The 21,847-nt window shown below is 36.8% G+C and overlaps 1 protein-coding gene across 4 annotated transcripts in view; it reads left to right on the top strand.

Annotated features, from left to right (window-relative positions):
• Positions 1-19,427, top strand: part of TAFA2 (TAFA chemokine like family member 2) — a 199,215-nt gene extending 179,788 nt beyond the window's left edge. For 2 of the 4 annotated variants that reach the window (XR_012834004.1, XR_012833997.1), the window contains exons 5-6: positions 9,755-10,002; positions 17,245-19,427. Coding sequence is in view for 2 of the 4 variants with exons in the window: in XM_075745299.1 (XP_075601414.1) it covers positions 17,245-17,256 (12 nt within the window). In the remaining 2 variants the exon portion in view is untranslated. The remainder of the gene's footprint in view (positions 1-9,754; positions 10,003-17,244) is intronic. The other 2 variants (XM_075745299.1, XM_075745289.1) reach the window with 1 other exon arrangement.
• Positions 19,428-21,847: the final 2,420 nt, after the last annotated feature.

Here is a 21,847-nt window from a genome sequence, read left to right as displayed (position 1 = left end):
GAACAGAATAATTTCAGTTGGAAGGGACCTACAACGATCATCTAGACCAACCGCCTGACCAATTCAGGGCTGACCAAGTTAAAGCATGTTATTAAGGGCATTGTCCAAATGTCTCTTAAACACTGACAGGCATGGAACATTGACCACCTCTCTAGGAAGCCTGTTCCAGTATTTGACCACCCTCTCGGTAAAGTAATGCTTCCTGATGTTCAATCTAAACCTCCCCTGGTGCAGTTTTGGACCATTGCACAGTAATGAAATAATACCTTGTCCATAAGCTTTTAGTTTGATTGTGGAATGAGACATAGTTTAAAGCTAAGTACTAAGTTCTGCTTAAAATATGTGGAGTGGAATTTACTTGACTTTGCTTGGGTTAGGACTCTCTAGAGTGAGATGACTAGCCTAAGCTCTAGGCTGTCTTTTTACTATTCGAGAGAATTGTTCAATTCCAGAGGACGATTCATTTTTTCCTAAGATAAGTCAGATGAATTATCTTCTGGAGGTGCTTATGTCTCCCTAATAACTCTAAAGGGAAGCTATGATGACTAGCTTAGTGCCTAACATTTAGATACTTTATGTTAAATAGGAAGATGCTGGCTTGGAGACTTTACTCTCTTTTATGTGGTCTTCAGTAGGAAGATGATCAAAAAAGCCTCTTCATTCTTCATCAGTTTGGGAAGCTTTGGACCTTGACCACTGTCAAATACAATATAATATAAGTTTCAAAAATGTTCATGTTCTGAGGATACACAGCTACGAGCTAAATCGGTGAATCATACTATGATGAGCAACATGCCCAGTATCTATTATTCAGCAAAAATTGGCAACCAGTTCATGTCCTTTTAGAACTGACATGTTGGTATAATACTAATACTAATTATAAATTAACCAAAAAGATCGGATGTAGTGCATAGCAGGTATTGATTATTAACCTCTGAAAATCTCTAAAAGGTGAAAGTGAACAATGTTTTCCAATAAACAAGTGAAAGTAGTATTTTCAGACAGGTCACAAAGGGTCATCTTTTGGAACTGAGCATCCAACTTCTGGAACAGCTGAGCACCCACACTTTTATAAGGGGCAGAAGGAACTGCAATTGTCACTCTGAAAACTGGCTATTATTTTTAATATGTGGGGAAAAGCACACTGCAGAACAGAAAGAAATCAATATCTAATATATTACTACATAACTATATGCCAAACCAATATTAGAAATAGAGTACTGTAAAAAAATAAAATAAATATTACAGAGAGAAATAAAAGAGAAATATTACAAGGCCAAAAATAAATCCATATTGAGTATATTTATCTACATTCCAAATCCAAATCTGCTTTCCAAATCAATACCAGAGATAGACGACTAGTGTGAAAAGAATAGAAATATTGCCAGGATGGAGAGAAATCCATACTGAGAGTGTTTATCTACATTCCAAAACAATATTGGAGAGAGCCTGAAGCCGGATATTTGTAATATTCCATTTAATCTAATTTTACATTATGGCATCCAGAGTTTAAAAGAAACTAAAAATTGAATAACATTCTTGGAAGAGGAGAAAGTGTACCATCCAAATACACCAACTGGCTGCACATGAAGCCAAATGGTGTTCAGTATGTGCATTCCACTACTCTGAATCAATGCAGTTCTGTTGCTATCTATAAATACTGCTTACATTTTTACCCTGTCTCCTCTTTCTCACTTGCAGATGTTGGATTGTTTCTAAATTAATTACAGCTGCTGAAAGGAGAGGCAGTAATTTTATTTACGTTTCAATTTATAAAATATGCTGTTCGTAACCTTTTCAGCACAAGGAATGAAAGGACCTCTGTTAGGTACCTTTAGAGAGTAATGCTTTGCAGTCGGCTGCTGAGATTCCCAGTATTGGGAGGCAGCATTAGTGGTGACTCAACTACTACCACTGCTGTCATAACCACTGCTTGAGTAAGACAACATAATACAGGAGAGCTAAAATGTGTCCCTGGATATGAGCAGAAAATAGCATTTTTCTTGTAACTGAGCCTGACATCAGTGTTAGCAATGCAGTACGTTAGTTGTTGATCTGTGCTTCTCTGCGTGAGCAACAGATGCATGAGCTCTTTAAGCAGCAGCAGAGGGGAAAAAATGGAATGAGCATTACTGTTTTTTCTGCCATTGTTGAAAAGAAATATTGTCATTGTGGTAGTCTCTTCCCTCAAGTCTTTGTTCCTCTTCCTCCTCCAGGCTTTTCAGAAACAGCAGTAGTAATGACATATAATTAGAAAAAGCAGAAATTAATCATATAAGCTTTGTGTATAGGTTATTCTGGGATGTTTCTGATAGGCCGGACGTATAGCAGTTGTGGTTAGTCAGTGCTAATAAGGCAATGTATTGCTCACATGACATTTTTTCAGTGTAAAACTGCTACTAACTTCCATCACATGAAACAATTTGCCTTTTGCTTTGACCACTGTGAAATGTGAAATATTTACAGGATAAATCAATAATCTGCCATGTGTCAGTAGTAAATAATGACAGGAAGTGCTTTTCCTAATATTATTTAAGGAGCTGCATGAATAAATTAAGAAACAACCTCACTGTAAAACTGCTCTATTCCCCTGCCTCCCTTCAGAGCCCGTGTCTATAGATTCCTCACCTCCTACCTTAATTTCAGATGAAAACTTATAGGAATAAACCACATACCTACAGTGACTAGCAATACCTTGTGGTTCATAAAAAGCATGCGATTACAATATAAGCAAGTGCACAGACTGTAGCAAAATATTACCCATGGAAAGGAGTGATTGCACTTGTGATAGCCTCTTTGTTGCTATGGTATCTCTTTCCATGCCTTTGGCTAATCTGTCACTAGGAGAAATTTGCAGCTGTCTCAGCATGTTTCTCATTGCTAACTCAGAGACCCACTGTATGTAATCTGTCATTAAAATAGCAATAAATGATATGTACACATTTTCCTAAAAATACATACAAGTTTCAGGGGGCAAATGAGCTGGTAATGGAAACAGGATGACATTTTCTGGGGTCAAGCTAGTTTTTCACATTAGTCAGTAATGATTGTTTTGATCTAGCATCACAATTCTTTCATACTGAAGTTCTGTATTTTTTGTAGGGCACCTAAACGCTAATCTTTTGGGACACTTGGACATTTTGATGAAAATAGTTAGCATTTCCAGCCGACACATGTTACAGTGAATCGTCAGTATTCAGGGCTATGCATTTCACTGAGTTTCTTAAAAATAGCTGCTATATACCAAATCTACTTTTTTAATGTGAAGCTGGTGTGCCTAGTTCTACCCTATGAAAAGGTTCCTCTTGCAATTCTACATTTGACATCAGTTTAAGCCTACAGCTTGATGATGTTCATCTCTAGGTCACAGAAATCTAGACATGTCATAGTCCTTTCCCCACATGCAAATGTACTTAAAAATATCCACAAAACACAAGTTATGGTGAAAAGGATTAAAGGAAGAAGTGTTGTGGGTGTGAAATGCTATAAGCAAAGTCATAGACTGAAAGATCAGTAAAACTTGTTGGGTAGGTGAAGATAATCCAAACATTCAACTCTCAAGACATTTTCAGTCTCAAATTTTGTTTAATTCTGTTCTGACTTTGAGTCCTATGGATACTGCTATTACGAACTGAAAGTGAGGAACATCAAGAGATAGAATGGGTTAAAGGCAATGTTCATTGATACAGCTCTTTTGGAAATGCTTGTTAATACATTACTTGAAAGAAAATAATTTCTAAAAACAGAATAGCATTTTTATTTTTTATTAGCAGCTTTATTCCAGAAGGTTTGCAATTTTTTCCTTATTTTTTCAGTCCCTTGCTGCATATCCTTGTGAATACACTGAGTCTTGTCTCTAGCTATTCAAAAGGGTTACTCTAATTTTTTTGTGAGTAGACACACTGTACAAATCATGAGAAATGAAATCTTTTGCAATCCCTTCATCACACTCACAGAGTGTTAGTAATATATGCTGTGGTTTATACATTTTCATGAGGGAATAGTTTTTCCTAAGGTAAGACTGCAGCTAGCATCCATTGTAAAGCACCATTTTAGCTTCTGCAGAACTGAAAATTGACAGAATTACTCTGCAATCAAAGGAAAATATTTCTGCAATATTTAAAGAAAAACGCAAATGGATTTCAGTTACATGTCATTAATTAACTAATCAGTGATTTTTGCAAGCATTGCTTTCTTCCACGTGGGAATGCTCCACTCCATCAGTCCAGCCAAGATGTTTTCTGCCTTTGTCCCAAAAGATTCAACTTGTGATTTATTTTTTTTCCTTTTCTTTTTCCCCCCCAATTTGTCCTTTGCTGGCATGTTTGAGATTTTGACCTCATGTCTGAAGAATAATTTTCTGCCTCTGTGATGGAAAATAAGAATGAGTTCTGAAGGCTGTATGTAAATTACTGGCTTTCTCCACTTCTCCACGAAGTGGAAAAGTCCTGACACTGAAATCAAAGATGTTTCCACTCTCATTTGCAACTCCATTTTCTGCCAGTCTCTTTGCCCTTTCACAGCTGTGTAGAAGGGCTCTTTGAATATCTAGCAATCCTTTTTAGTTTTCCCAGGAAATCTTTGTCAGCTTCTACTAAATCACGAGTTACCATATAGGAAGATGATATTCAAAAGCCAGTATTGTGTGAGTCATGCTGGCACCCTCTAAAACTAGTGCTGCTTCCTTGTCTCACCCTCCTTTGCAGTCTGTAAGGGCTTCTTTGGATCATTTCTGCAAGTCAGAAACGATACATTTCAGCTCAGAGGGACTGGAGTGTTCTGAAACCTAACATTACCTGCTACCTAAATAGCTGCAGGCAGAACTCTTGCCTCTTTCCATGAGTATTTGGCACAAGCTTCACAAAATGTGCATCACTGCTTAGTTGCAGAACTGATATGAGAGCATGGAAAAGTGGCCCCCAACTGTCCAGAAGGTATTACTTCCAATTCTCCAAAATCCCATAGTTTTCTTCAGGTATTTCCTTACTCATTAGGAATGTTTAAAGAAAGCCTCAGAAGTACTGCCCTGTCTCAGCTCTGCTTTTCTGCCTTCTAATAGGGAAGGAAGGAAGGAAATGGATAATAATCAGTATAAATCAGAGAAAGTCAGCCATACAGAGCATTATGCACCGTCACCGTTGGAAGAGTGAACAACTCTGAAACCAGTTGAAATCAGATTATTCAGATATTATTCCCTTGCAGAGCAAAGTGAGTATGGTTGTAAGTCTTACTTCTCCATAAGAATAATGAAGATTGTCCTCCCCTAACTGAGAACTGTTCGAAGTGAAGAAAAAATGTATTTCAGGCAAGAATAATTGGAAGATTGACGTCTAAGACTAAATTAAAAAAGAAGAGGACCACCATAAAATTAATTTCCGTTACAATTTCAAAATTATTCATTTTTTTCATAGCTTGTAGTTTCCTACTTCTTCCACCTTGGTGGACACCAGGTTCATCTTAGGAAAGACACTATTGCTGTATATGGAGAAAAGACTCCAAAGGACTTCATATGTTCTATAAAATGGACTTTAAGCTTTCTTCCACTGCATTATTAACATATACAGATGATTCCTTCTCAGCTCTTACAGTCCTGACTATCATTCAGACCCTTCCATATCAGCAGTGAGGAATGTCATAGAACTCTGACGTGGGGGAAGCTACAAAATATGCAGTTCACCAAGACTTCCTTGTATGATGTGACCTGTAGAATTATATGGGCAAGAGCTCTTAAACCAGAAGTGAACACAAGTGTGTCTCCAGTTTGTGAAGATGGATATGATCTCAAGGAAACAATAGATTGTGTCTAACCAACCTGTATCTACAAACTCGGTAATAGAAGAATTGAGAATTGTAATGGAGCTGCATATTTTAAGATGTCCAAAACAGCTTTGCCTCTTCAGGTTCAAGAATGCCAGAAAATATCTTACTGATGCCAGCCAGAAGAACACAGCTTGTTCCTTCATCCTGAATTCAAGCTTTGTGGCTCAAGGACATGTCTGTGCCAAAAGAAGACCAAAGGACTTTACCTCCGCTTGTGCTGTTATCAGTTTAGGCAAATGCACTGAAAAATCAGAGTAGTTGTTCTTCTAGAATTTTGAGATCCCTCTGTCCTGCCTCCTTGTCATCTTTTCAGAGTGACCTTGGAAAATGAGAGCATAGCAAATTTATCATGTTCAAGGCATCGTTCTAATTCCAGTTGTTAATAATAGTTGTTCAACATTTTCAAAGTATGAAAAAGAAACAGGAGACTTTGTCCTAGAATGCAACTTGTCAAATTTGAAGCCGATTACTTGCAAAGACAATTTATTTTAGGAGGGTCATTCAAGAAATTACCAGGGTCCTTTTTCTCTCTCTTGACTTGAAAGCACATCATTGGTACTTACATTCCTGAAATTTGAAGGCAACAGCCTCTTCAGAGCCTTCTGGCCTTTCCTTCGCTACTTGAGGTTTTAGAATACCAGTGTCTAATTGTGATTAGCAACTCTGGTTCATTGATACTTACCTTGTCCTCGTCACATACTAGTCAGAAGATAACGGGAAGCTGCAGGTATGAAGACAACTGGTCAAGTTCTTTAAGAAAGACAAATTAAATTGAATACCAAAGCAGGTTCTTAGTTAAATTTCTGGAGTTTGTTTTTTCCTTTGACAGGGTACATCTTTTCTGTGTACTGTGAAGTTCAAAAACAGGATCAAGGTGATCTCCAGTAAAGAGGATTTAGAGAAAGTTGTAATTTTCACCTGGAAAGCTCCCTAGTACTCAAGCAAGAAGACATTTCTAATCAGTTCAGCCATGATGCTAGTAACTTGCATCAGTTTATCGATAAGTTCAGGGTGAATATCAAGGAAAAGCATCAAAGCCATCATTTTCTGGAATTAATATCAGCGTGTTACACTATCTGCTTCTAAGAATGCCAGAGGAACTTGTGACTGTTACATGTAAAAATTGCAAGAGATTGACAGCGAAATTTTGTTGTCTCCACGCAACTTCATGGATGGTGGATATGCTCTCTGTTGCATGTATTTATTTATTTATTTATATGGCAGTGCTAGTTTATCTTTTCCCTTCTTTTTCTCCGATGACCAAGATGACCACTATTAGTTGGGAATCAGCAACCATAATCTTGACTACTTCTTAGTGAACCAGACCTTATGTATTTTTCCCTAGGCAATGAGAAATCCTTCTAGTTGTTCATCTGTGACAACTTTTAGGTGAAAAGTTCTTGAGTCTTCCTTTTCCCAAGTTCTGTTGAGACAAGGTGACAGGGATTTTTCTGAAATCCTCCAAATCTGCCACCTTTCTTCTTTTTCTTATCTGTATTAGAGTGATGGCGTGGTGGGTACTCATACTGGAGAAAGTTAAAATTAGATTCCCTTAAAATAATTTTATATTCTCTGAATGGGTACCCACTACTCTGTCAACACCCACTACTTTAGCTAAAATTCCTCCAAGCATGGGAAAATCTTTTCTTCATTTGGAGATTCTAAATGGATGGAAAGAGAGAGGAAAATGATCAAAGTGTTTCAAGTTGATGACTGATTCATTGTCTTTAAACATTTTTTTCCTGCCTGGATATTGCTCTGCTGTTTTCTAACATTGTTTTTTAGTTGTCTTATATTCCCTCAGCTGTGGCAGTATTCCTGGAGCCAAATGTGAGTGCACAACCTCAAAATGCCAGCAGTGGAAGCTGGTAAGCAAGTGGGGAAAAATCACCAGAGGAATCTCTGAAGCTTGGGACAAAGGCAGAAAACACATCAGTACTGCACTAACAGAGCAGCAGGTACCCTCATAGAGAAGATAAAATTACAGGTAAGGAATTCATTTATGTTTCTATTTTGATCTCATCCAAATGGCTTGTTACTCTCCATTCAAAATCCCAGAAAAAATAACACACCATAAACATCTGAAGAAGAAAAAGATATCAAATGTGATGAATTTAGATTACCTGATTTTTTAGTGGGGATAATTGGAAGTTCAATCTTACCCAATTTCTGGAAAACATTAAGAGATGAAAATCAGTTATACCTATCAGGCAATTTAAAACCTCAACCTAGGTTTAAAACAAAGCTGGTGGGTTTTTTTTGTTTATTTTTCCATTTTTAGAATATTAAACACAGGAAACTGCTTGTTACAGGTTTTTCTTGACAATTAAGTACAACAGCAGGCTTTTCTTTAGGTAAGTGAGGTCAGATAAAGCCAAAGACAGAAGGACTGTGTTCCCATCCCTCCTTCTCCATTTACTTTCTCACAGTCCGAAGGGTAGCATGACTCTATTATGCTTCAGTTTCCTCATCTGTAAAAAGGAGGAATGTTGTTTTTTTCTCCCACTTGAGATGACTAGATGGTATAAGTGGTGTAAAAGAGAGGAAAATTACATTTATTTAATTAATTGTCTTGCAGTCTTTATTGCCGCCATGCTGCAGTCCCACTATGGAGTTGTGATCACCACAAAAACCTCAAGAGGATATATCCTTGTCTGAATTGCTACAGTTATTATCTGTTACAGAAAGTAAAATAAGGTTTATGTTTAAGTCTTTTTTAATATAAAACTGTTGTTGGTAAATGAAAAATTTTGTGAAGCTAAAACAATTCTACCATGAACTTAATTTCTCTGCTGAGTTACAGAAACATTGAGAAAGTTTAGGTATGTGCATTGTAGTGGCATTACCTTTTGGAAGAGAATAATAATGAAGTGCTTTAGAAAGATTTAGCCTTGACATAACTCATATGTCTTCTTCAGATATACACTGTGATAATTGTCCCAGTGAGTTGTATCAATTAAGTTTATTTTGTAAACTATCAAGTTCAAGGAAATATGAATACAAAGCCATATTAATTTGCTTCATATTATTTAAATGTGTAGAGATTTTATTAAAGCAACAAGTTATCAAAGATATGAGTTTAATCTTGTAACATATGTTTCTAATAATCTGCAGTGTGACATTTAAGTTAAAAAGCCTAAAGAAAAAAAAAGGAAAAATAATAATCTTTTTGTAAGCATTATTTAAAGAAATTTAGGTTATTTTTTGAGGTGCTGTGCAATCCTATTTGGAACCAATCATTATCAGCAGGTCCAAAAACTACCTCAAATATCTAGATAAGGAACTAGCTGTCTGAATTGAATACTGTCTTGAAATGTGTCATCTATTATTTTATGGTGTTCCCTGTAACCTACTAACCATAGAAATGACTGTAAGTAGAGTTCTCCTCAGAATGCTCACATTTTTCAAACTTTAAATTTTTGCGGGTTTGTTCGTTCATTTGTTTTTTTGTTTGTGGGGGTTTTTTGTTTGGGGTTGGGGTTTTTTTGTTTTTTCTTAACATATGTGGGAAGAACACAAATCTTTCATTTAGAAGGAGTTGTATTCTGACTTCATGGATCTTTTGTGTACCACAGGTCTATCCATGGACTTATTTTCAAAGAAGTTTTCAATTATTGTTTTATCATAGTTAAAGATTGCTGATATACCTGCAAAAATCAGTGTTATCTATCAGTTTCTGTTGTTTCTTGGTGACAATCAATGAATTTGAATTTGAGTATGTTTAAACATTTCCTTTGGGGTTCCTGTTATTGCTTGGGGGTGTTTTTGAGACCATGCTCTTTTGTTAAAAGAAGTTGCTCTGATTCTGAAATATGTTTTTTCCTGTCACTTTGTACTTTTCCTTGTAAGTTAAAGAAAATTCCATCTATCCCAGTTTTGTTTTCTGTAACTAATTCCATAACAGTGTAGTACTTGACATGTGTTTGTTTCTTAGGCAAACGTGTAAAACTCCTCAAGTCCGAATGGAGAAGTAGAGAAAGGAGGTTTCTGCTGTGCCTGATGACAATTTTTGATTTTTCCACACACACAAAATATTCTGGCTCCACGTTGGAGCACTAGTTGTGATGAATCCTAGTCTTGGTCGGATTCTAAGGAAGGGCCAGAACGTTCGTTGAGGAATAAAGAGTCAAACCACTCCAGAAAATGTGTTCCAGCCCTGGTTTATTACTCACAGAGCAGCAGGTGTGTACAAATACAGGTTTACACAGTATTAACAGGAATTGTTGTACCTTACTCCTCATTGTAGTTGCTTAGTTTGATGCAGATGCCCAGGAATCGTGGCTTATTTGGACAGAACTTCAGGAGGGTGGTTGGAGAGACTGCATTGCGCTCCTCAGCAGCCTCAGTCAGATGCTTCTGGGAGCCTTTAAACATCCTCACTCTCCTTTCAAAGGTAGACCCAGTTGATGAACTTAAGTTGCTCAGTGTCATGGGAAAGCAACAGGTGCTCTGCAGAAGAGAACAGCGCTTAAAAAGGGAGTATCTCTTGCTACATTCAGTTAGGTGTGGCTTTGTAGTTGAAAACTTAGCATCCCATACTGGATTACTTAATATACAGAAATAGGTGGGAAAGGGGTATTTCCACTATATTCCTAAGATATGGTAGATGTCTGTTTAATCTTAAAACCATGTTTAAGATGAACTCTGCCATTTTCAGAAATATATGCCATGCTCTTAAATATTTTTCCTTTACCTATTTTTCTAGTACTAACTTTAAGATTATTTAGAGCAAGTGGAAAGCTCAATTTACATGTGAAACGTTTCCAAACCCTTTTAGTTTTAATTACAGTTTTTAACACTGATTGTCTAGGTCTTCATTTTAACACCAAAAATCTTCTGCTGAAATCATTAAGAGCAGTGGGAAAACATGAAATACAGAATTATACTTCAAATGGCATTGTTTGAAATGAGTTTTCAATGTGTTTGCTTCTTTCTAATGGAAGGTCCTAAGTACAAGAATTATCACAAATGCAATTCTGATTAGTCACGGTGCAATAAAAGTATGAAAGAATTAAAAGCTTTAGAGTCTTGTAGTTATCAAAGACATTGGAAACTTTTCAGCCATTTAAGTGTACTGGGAAATGTTCTGTTTAATTAATAAAATGAACTAGATGTGTTTGCCGAAGGACAGACCTGAGGATCTAGAATTCCAAATTGCTCCATTACAGACTTGGGAACATGTTTAGACTAACACTTTTTATACTGCACGCCTACAATAAAGTTAAGGGAAAAATTTAATGCTCTTGAGTCTTGATATCAAAAGTTAGGTAGGGCTGAAGTTTCATGAGCAGGAATGAAACGTGTGAAGACTTGGAAAAAAAAAATCTATCAATATGTAACCCTCACTGTAGGCAAATGAATCCATAGAGCTATCATTAAATATCTGTTTTCCAAAATGCTCACAAATCACTCAAATTTTGCCTTTTGTCATTAGCCCAAGTTAAATAGCAATCTGTGGTATAGAAATGTGCCTGTTTTTCCTAACTCACAGTTCTCTGCTGCAGTTACTTTATCAAGCATACCCTTGAAATATGGTTGAATCACCTTAACATTTCTCAGACTTTTGAAATGGTTCCTTGTGCCCCCTGAAACTCAGTTTTCTAGCATATGCACCCAAATTCACACCTATCTCCTGTTAAGTGCATATGCATATGAGTGCCCTATTGCAAAAATGCCCTTAACAGCCCATTTTTGTCCAGCTTCCCAACTTCTTAGAAAATAAATTACAGGATTCTCAAGCTGTGAGGAAATTGTGAGTCTGTTAATGTTTGCCAAGTACTTTTAAGTATCACTGGTACAAGGTAGTAGTATTAGATCAGAAGCACCTTCCAAGCTTACAAGTTGAAATGTTTCAGTGAATAAATATGCACAAGTGCTTTCATAATCCACATATGAATGATAGTGCATGGCAAACACTCTGTATAGATTTTGAAGTTCCAGGAAATAGTGCACTTCCATCTGTCCAAAAGATTCATTTCCAACCTCGATCTCATTCACAGAGGGCATAAGTGGAAAAAATGCATTGGCAGATGTGTGTTTCTGGTTGTATGGGCCCTTCTGTTTCTGCACTGCAATATTCGTATAAGGTTTTCACTACCAAGACAAAGTTATTTATAGCATGGAAAAATATAACTTCAAGTCCATTCCTTATTAGGAAATGTTTGCTAAAGAATCACTTTGTTGACCCTGTATTATTACTTCTTTTTGTTATGGTCAATTTATGTATATTATAAGAAAATATAAAAATAAGGACAGAGAATGGATGGAAATGTACTGCATAAAATTAAGGGCTTTTTTAGTATGAGATCTCTGTCTTATCTCCATGTCTTGGAGGACAATCCATAGCTAGGCATTTATTCAAGCTCTTTCTTCCATCTCTTTCTTCAAACATTTATTTAAGGTATTCATGTGGCATTCTCTGTATTTAGCTTATCTCATGCTGTTCATTAAATATATTTGTGAGACCATTTTTGTTTTTTAAAGAAATCCCCACGCCATTTTTGTTTCCAACAGGCCTTTAATATTTTACAGAACAATGCCAGGGGTGCCAAGATGGCTTTTCTTTGTCTCATGAAATTACACGTAGCTCAGGGTAAGCTATTAATTGCTTTAAAAAAGCCCACAACAATTTCCTTTCTCTGTCCTATGTATCTCACGGAAAAAAAAAAATAAAGAAAAAAAAGATAGCTTGATGATTCTTTAATATGTTCAGACCACGCTTAGGCTATGAGCACACACACAACTGATGGAATACAACTGATGGAATAATTATAATTAAAAAGAAATCTCCAGGTTTTGTTTTTATTTATATTCTTTGGTGAAAACCTGGAACAGAGGCCCATCGTATTGCAGAATCATCTGTGGAGGGAAGAAACACTGGCTTAAAAATTTACCCCTTTCTACATTTGCATTGATACATAGTCCTGACGACATTATAATAGGCTTCCCTCCAACACTCCTCCCCCACTAAATTCTGTTGTTTACTGTGCAAGATGGAAAAGAGAGAGAATTGGAGTGGTAAGGGCACCCGTAGAATGACAAGTCTCTAGCTTTCAAGTGCTTGGCGTTGAGAACTCAAGACTCTGTTTGTAATATGGATTTTGTATGTGGTTTGCCATAAACATAGAAAAAAATTGAAAGAGCTGCCAGTCAAAAAATTAGTAATGTATAAGTTTTATGAAATGTTCCAGCACACACTGATTTCAATATATAGTGTATTTTTATCTATTTTCTTCTAACATTATTAAATAATAATTAATTACATGCCTCATTTGCATGTATAAATGATTCTGTACTTAGAAAATAATTAGTGATACATTTGTTTCTTTGAAGAAACAGAAGATTTGTACTATACCTAATTGTGTTCCTGTAACTTTGATGCTTTGGTGCATGAAAGTAAGGGAAAGTGCTTTACTATTTAGAGAATATTCACTCAGCCATTCTTTACATCCTATAGTCTTGATTTGCCTCCCTTCCTCCTCTAAGGCAGAAGGTGGACTTGAGTAAAAGTATCAGTCTGGGTTTTTATTGGGAATCTATTCTTATGGAATAGATGGTATTATCTGCTGTGTTTATCAGCTGTGGGGATTTCACAAGTGAGGACATTTTTCACCCGTTGTCAGCAGCGCTGGAATGGAGGCTGTCCAGAAAATCTCTTGAGCTGGTAGCTTTTCTAATGCACTGCCTTTGAGGTCTTTTCAACTTTGGTCCATTCTGGGTTACCCTGGCAAAAATATTCTACCCAAAGACTGAATCTGTTTTGAACATTTAGTGAGCAGAAGAAATGTGGAAAACTTCAGTTGCATTTAATTATATATTGTTGTTTTAAAATAAAACAAGTGAGTTCACATACAATTACAGCCAATTTACAGCAGCCACTCACTAATTTAAATTAAAAAGTCTGCAACTGCAGAGTAATTATACTGTAATTGCACATTTAGTACAAGAAAGTGAAGAGAGTCTAATGCATTGTATTTATGATATAACAACCATGTGAAAAATATATTAGCATAAAGGGAGTAATTATGTTCCAAGAATGAAAAATTTAATTCAAATCAACACCTAGGATGCTAAAGGTTTTATGTCCTTTTTTTCATCTGTATTGTTAAACAGCAGCAAAGTTAATTTTCCATGCATATTAATTATTAATTGAAAAATTGATTAGACTTTATTTGCACCCATTTACTCTGTTACTGTTCTCTTAGGATTTTAAAGATCAGACACATACTGCTACCAGTCCCCCTTTTCCTGTAAAGACCTTTGGCACAATACCTTGCTTCCCGGCTACTGAAACCAAATAGCTTTTGCTGTATCCAAAATTAAGCATTTCTGGAATACCATCACTAGATATTAGCTAAAATTTCACTGGTTCTTTATGAAATTGCCTTTAGTATCCGAGAGGTCTATTGTCTCCCTAATGTGTATGGGTATATAACTCCCATTAATGTTAATGGCTGATGTGTGCTTGCACATAACAAGTATTACCTTCTTACATAGAGGTAAATGTGGACCACTATGCATGATACTCAGAGTAGCAGTGTGTGACGTGAAAGTTAAGACAAAAAAAAAAACCAGAAAAAAAAAAACAAAAAGAGTAGGCGGAATAATAACAATTCTGGCAAGGGAAAGCAGTTAAAAACTCCAATCATGTAATTGTAAAAACTGGGAATATGCAGCTTGACTTCCTGTACAGTCTGCATAAACAAAATAACCTTTGTATATGGTTAGCCACCTGGTACAGAGCAGAGATTTGAATGGCTGATTTGATTTTTTTTCCTTTATATCACCTATTTATTCTATGTAACAGTATATGTTGCTTTTATAGGGAAATTTTCACCACATAGGTGTAGAGCCAGATGGGGGGAGCAGATAGGCCTGCAGATTATGTTTTTACTGAGTTTCTTTGTGGCTGAAGACAACATATTTGCACTTCCAAACAGGCATGTAACTGAGCAGTCATGTACGTGTGAAAATACTCTTTTTACTAGCTGTAGTTTATCCCCTTAGCCCATGCATTGCCAGATCGGGATGTAATAGAAAGAATAAATCACAGAATGGTTGAGGTTGGAGGGGACCTCTGGAGGTCATCTTGTCCAACCCCTTTGCGCAAGCAGAGCCACCTAGAGCAGGTTGCCCAGGACCAGATGGCTTTTGAACACCTTCAAGGATGGAGACTTCACAACCTCCCTAGGCAATCTGTGCCGGTGCTCAGTCACCCTCACAGTAAAAAAGTGTTTCCTGAGGGGGAACCTCCTGTGTTGCAGTTTGTGGCCATTACCTCTTGCCCTGTCACAGTGCACCACTTGAAAAGAGCCTGGCTCCATCTTCTTTGCACCTTCCCTTCAGGTATTTGTACACATTTGAGATCCCTCCTAAGCCTTCTCTTTTGCAAGCTGAACAGTCCCAGCTCTCTCACCCTTTCCTCATATGAAGGTGCTCCAGTCCCTTATTCGCCTTTGTGGCCCTTTACTGAACTCCCTCCAGTAGCTCTATGTCTGTCTTGCACTGGGGAGCCCAAAACTGAACACAGTACTTCAGGTGTGGCCTCAGCGGTACTGAGCAGAGGTGAAGGATCACCTCCCTCAACCTGCTGACAATACTTTCTCTAATGCAGCCCAGGATACCATTAGCCTTCTTTGTGGCAAGGGCACATTGCTGGGTCATGGTCCACTTGGTCTCTCAAAAGTCAGCTGGCACCTTCTCTTTTTAATAGCAAAGGTCTGCTCTGTGGGTACGTAGGCAGAATAGAGAATTCAGCTGAGCTCCAGTGACTGCCTGTCCAGTTGTGCCTCTGAGGAAACTGTCCTCTGGTTCTGTTTTGGTTTTGGTCTATTCTGTTGTTTGAAAAAGATGCTTTGACCCTGCATCTGCATGGCTTCTTTGGGAGTCTCACATCCTTTGATCTGTCTTCAGTGTGCTTTGCATTAGTTGATTTACCACAGTTTATATAAATATATATATATATACTGAAGCTAATAAAAATCCACCTGTGGATAGGATCAGAAGATGTGTATTTTACATTATGTAGCTCAGTGGCACCTAGGTCCATGAGTAGTATTCCAGCTTGTTACAATAAAGCAAAAAATAAATAACAATAAAATGCTGTGTCAGCCTTTTGAGCTTTGGTGCAGGGCATAGAAATATGTTGCCTGACTTTTAAATTAATTCTTCATTATTTTTTCAGGCAATCTTCCACTATAGAAGGGGCCACATGAGGCTGTTTCCAACAGCAAGAACAAAACAAAACAAGAGCACTGTAATAAATAAACCCATGTATCATAAAAATCACAAAGCGCAATTTTATTATTGCCTTCTTAAGTGCAGTTCCTAGAAACAACTAGGTGGAGAAGGCAAACTGAAGTAATGAACTCCTTGAACAGTCCTTTTAATATTCTGCTCTACGTTTATGCTCTGCAGAGCCGACAAGAGCTGTACGCAAACAGTTTTGCTGAGGGCAAAAGAATGTTTTATCATTAAGGAGCATGACCCTTCTCTCTGTGATCAAAATGAAAAGCATATGCCCCTTGATGTCATAAAGTGTTATTGTGACCGTTCCAATGGATTGTTCCTCAAGAGTTGGGATGTTGTCCCCTGACACATTTTGATATTAAAATGTTACGTGATCATTAATTGTATCCACTGACACAGCAGAAATATTCCTTAAAGTTATGTTTCTTTGATATGATGGATTTTTTTTTCTCTTAATGTTTAAAATCCGAATCAGACACAGGGAAAGTCCAATTACTGTGAAATGCTTTGTCTCCCCCTCTCTCTGTGGTCCTTTTGTTCCACTCTTGTTTCATGTTAGGCTGGGTGAAACCACTCTAAGTGAACTCCTTGGTAGTTATTTTATACCTGTGAATAACAGGATGTATCTATCTCTTGTTTATGTATGCATGATTTTTGTCCTGTTTCTCCATGAAGTGATTATTGCTTGCTAAGATACATTTAGCCCTTAACAGGACATCATTGTGTTTTAAAGTAGCATGCAAAGAATGGAAGAATATGTCTCCAGTATCAGTCACTGTTATACTCAATGGCTTACATTTTAAAAGCATATAGTTGTTACCATGCAGAAGTTCTAACATTGAAAAGGAGAAAAAAATACAGAAATTTTCGTTGAAACCAGTGCTTTTGACATTTGTGGGTTGGTAATTTGTGACCTTCAAAAATTTTTATTATATTTTTAAGCACAGTCACATTTCGATTTCTCCTTGTCAGGTCCAATTCCAACCAAGCACTTAAACACACAATTTAAGTTGGGGAGCAATCCCATTAATACCATTGGGAATTATTCACTTATTTGAAAACAACTGAAAGAGCTTTTCTGGACAGAGATCTTATATTTCAGTCTCAGTTTCCAGTACTTCGGAAGTAGATTCTGTTTGTACAGTTTTGATTTTCTGATTTTCTTTTTCTTTACAGGTAACCCGATAGCTAAAGACAAATCAAGTCAGTCTCAAGGCTGATAACATTAAATACAACACATAGGAATTTCATTCCTCCAGGCAATCCTTGAAGTGAAATTTTATACTGCTGGGGTGTATCCTTCAGAATCAATTGTTTCAATGTGAACCTGGCTTGTAATCAGCAACAGCCTTGAGATCAAAACTACTGGAAAGTTATTTTGAACTTCTGTGTCACAAAGATTTCAACTGATTGAACTGTGTACACTTGTAAAATTGCACTTGCTGAGGAATTTGCAGCTGTAATCACAAGCGTTGATATTCAAAAGGTGCAGAAAAGCAGCAATCTTTCGAATGCTTCATTTCAGACTGGTGGCTTTTCATCTTGATGAAGTCAACCTCCAAAACACATTGGTTCCTTCTCTCTAAAATGATCCCTGGTCCACCATTCAGATTGCTGGTGGGACTGCACACTGCTTAATTAAATTTCTGTTGCAGAAATTGTCCTCTGGCATGGCGCAGTTTTAGACGTTTTTATTTGTATTCTAATCTTGGAGCTCTCAAAGGTACATATTTCAACATCTTGAAGTTGCTTTTGTTATAGGAATGGAAATATATATCCATTGTTAATAATTATTGTTGACAAGTAATAGTTATCTGAATACATCAGTCATATTAGAATGTATAGTCAGGTTGACATGTTTCCCTAAGGCTAACCAACTACTGCAGCTCTTTGGCAGTTAAAAAAGTAGTGGTCAAAACTCAATTACCACTTCCATTATAAGGCATTTTATACCTTTAAGATAATACATTTCCATTTAGTTGGAAGGAGATGTGTGTTCCTGATACGTACTTTACTTTCCCAACTTTTAATTCATTGAAATACATGGTAAGCAGTCGACGACAGTATTTCATCCCTTTTTATAAAGGTAGGCAGGGATGTAAATGAGTTTTACAATTATGAAATTGGATGGTAATCATTCAGAATGTTTGTCTTTTTATTAAAAAATAAAATCTCTTGCTTGAACCTAAGTACTGTTGGATGCTTATGTAGATGTCTGCTCAGTCTGTTTGCTATAAAGAAAAAAAGTCCTAGTGCCCTTCCAGATTTACAGTTCGTGGGTATTTTGCTTGTTTACAGTCATCCAGTTCAGATCTGATCCTTGCCAAAATCACATTTACTTTTTTATTTTCTGTTTCAGTAGCAATTTTTGAACTTTGTGATGTGCTGTTACATGAAAAAAAATCCTCAATATTTAAAGGCCTTAAGCATCTATGAGCTTTTTTTCTAAGTTATTATGGAATGTATAATTTTATACTCCATTTAATGTATATTGTACCATCTGTAATACTGATACAACAGAAATTTGGCAATTCCTTTTAGTGACATTGCGTAAGCATGCTGACTGAAGAGGGTGAGGGAGTTCCGACTGTATGCTTTGGTGCATTGAAATGAAAACCACACAGACTTAAAGGTAGTCAAGAATGTATAGGGGCAAGGTTATTTAAAAGTCTTGTGTGGTTACCAGACTCCCTGAAAAAGAGGGAAATGATTTTATCATTACAAACCATTGACATGGCTAGGTAGTTATATATTAAGTTCCATGATGGATGAACACCCTGGAGTGCTCTGCCTGTCACAGTAGCCCCTGCTGTTCCAAAACCATTTCATTACCTCTGCTGTATTATTGCACAGGAGAGCTTAAGTAAAATAAATGACTGTTGGGAATAAAATTGAGAAGTATATTCTATCATTCTGCTGAGAAATAATAAAAAATGTTGGCAGGGAAAGATATTCTTTTCTGATTAAAATTTAATTAGGATAAACTGTAGCAGCAACTAGGTATCTCAGTATTTTAGGATGGATTAATATTGTATGGATTTGTTCGAATAGGTACAGGACAGAAGGTAGCATCTTAAAGAGATTGTCTGGGACAGTGCAAAGTGTATATGTGCTGTTTTGTAAAATCAGAATATGGCATCTCTTTGGTCAAAAATCTACATCATGCTTTTCAGTATTTGTTTTCTTTGTTTCTTTGTTCTTAAACCAACACTGAAAATACTGTATTATATACAAGTGTAACACATGCATATCAATAAGTGAAAATAAATGGATTTTCAAATATACTGAATAGATTATCTGCAGTAGATTAATGTTGTGAATATTCATAGCAAGTGAATAAAATTGTAATATAAAATAGAGTTCCCTGTATGGATGTGCACTTTGGAGATCTATCCTGTTTACCTATGGAACAAAAGAATTTTTTTTTCAGTGAATAAGTATCTCAAGGGTTATATTAATTCTGTATTTCTTCAGTAGAGCTGGGAATATCTCCTTTGAAAGGTCCTTTTCCAAAGGAAACTGAAATCTAGCACAACTGTTCTAGTACCGTCATGGGAAGTTCTGGTGGGTGTACTGTTGTTTTCAGGCCAGACTGAATAAAAATGGGGCTTTTTCTTCACAAAATGAGAATCCTGAAAAATTCTCATTTAGACCTATTCAGTGGCAACAGAACATGGTAGGCATTCCTGAAAAGGTAATTTTTCAGGTTAATTTGCTGAAACTCCTTGAAAGAAAAAAACCCCATCAAACCAAAATGAACCCAGTTCAACAATGAACTCTGTGGATCTCGAAGCAAGCTGGGAACCGTGGTTCAGCTGTCCACAGCGCCTGTTTCAGCACTGCCTTTGAAAACAGAGTACAGGTGACTAGGTCAGCTATGGGCATTCATGTTGTAGGCATGTGAAGATGAATCCTGCTTCAATTACTGCTTCATTCCTTATATATTACTTCCCAGATTTTTTGATATACACAGCTTCATCTGATTACAAAGATGATCAGGCATTATGATCAGAGGGAAATCCATGTTTCCCTTTGAATTCAGTAATCATCGAGAACTTTGAGAACTTTGAACTGCAGGAGAATATGGGTTCCTATTCTGCAGTTCCATGTGGCAGTGCATCGGCAGGGAAAGAAAACTCACTGCTTTGTTCAAACCTTTCAAAATGAAATGTATTGGATCAGTTCAATAAAAGATAAAGGAAATCCTGATATGAGTCATAATGAAAAAAATTTCCAAATCGTATCTAATAAATCTAAAATAGAACTTAAAAAACATTCAGGACTATATCTTGTATCTGGCTTATTGGTCATAAGTGTGTGCTAAGTTTTGAAACAGCACTGCTGCAGATAACACTGTTACTACCTTTAAATCCCCTATTATCCTATATCCTTTAAATCTTCCTATTTATCCTGTATCTTTTAAATCTTGGCTCCTCCAGCTCTGCTGAAGAACAGTACTGGTGTAGCATTTCAGTACTTCATCAAGCCGGTGCAGCTCCGTTTCATATAGAATCTATATGCTTTAAAACTGGAGACAGAGTGCATCAGATGACAGATTTGTTTTGAAACTAGAAATCTATCATAAAGTATGTTAGTTATATTTCATAAATATATATGTGGGGTTTTTTTGCTAATTATAATTGTACAGCTGGCTTTTATGGTTTCCAGGTAATGCATGGATGTCTATAACAACGAAACAGAAAGATGTGATTGGCATCCTTTTCTGTTGATTTACTGCCTCCTCCTTCATGCCTTGCATTTTGCACATCTATTGTTAACCAAGATATTGGCAAGGAAAAGGAGCACAATTTTGGTTTGTAAGAGAACTGCTGCCTTAATCTCTAGTTTCTTTTTGCCAATAGTTAGATAGTTCTGTATCAAACACGTCACACCTGAACAATGTGATGGTGTTAAATGACCTCTTGTAGTTTCAGAGCATTGAATCGAATAATACAAATTACTTAATCACTTTGTTAGTCTTTATAACACAGTTTGTACTCTGAGAAATGTTTCTGTTTATTCTTTTATAGAATGAGAAAAGATTTCCAAATTACATCCTTGATCTTGTTTCTGTAAGAGGTTATGTAACTTTCTGATACCACTTTACAGTCAGTGATTGCAAATATTTCAGCAAAAATGTTTTCCATGGCTGTTGTTTTGCATCTTCTGTATTCATCTGCACTGCTTATGTGGTAATTACAAGAGGTAGTATATGAAAAGGCTGAATTTCCCACAACTTTGTTTTGACAGGTGATGACAAGTGTTGACAACATCTCTTAATCCAAAACTAACTTAAAACCATCTGGCAGGAGGACCACTGAAGGTGACAGCTGGAAACTATTGTATAAGGGAATGACTGTTCTTTCTCAGACTGCTGTTAGTGGGATGCCAGGCTAGGCAAAAGCATTGTAGTATGGTTTCATGACCAGAGATGCAGGTTCTGGGGATGTGGATCCTGCATGGGAGCACAGGGGTACGGTCAGCTTCCCAAAGCTGGGGCTGTGGTGGTGACATCAGGTCCCCGGGCCTGTTCTCTAGAGTGATGGAAAGGTCTGTCACAAGTCTCTGGGATTTGCTCCAAAGCCAGACTGCAGAACGGCCAAGGTGCCTTGGTGATTTCAGTGGGGTGTGGGTAAGGCCTTCAGCTGCAGTTGAGAGTGTTCAGCATTTCGCTCAGAAAATTCTGAGTGAGCAAGTTCATTAAATTTCACACGCCTGTTCCTGTTCAGATTAATGGTTAAAGAACCTTCCCTCTATTTTCAGTCCCTCCTTGCTACTA

The sequence above is a fragment of the Balearica regulorum genome, chromosome 1, assembly GCF_011004875.1.
Source record: "Balearica regulorum gibbericeps isolate bBalReg1 chromosome 1, bBalReg1.pri, whole genome shotgun sequence".
In the NCBI taxonomy this organism is placed as follows: domain Eukaryota; kingdom Metazoa; phylum Chordata; class Aves; order Gruiformes; family Gruidae; genus Balearica; species Balearica regulorum.
Note: the sequence above shows the minus strand (reverse complement) of the source record. Positions and strands in the feature narration are given on the sequence as shown.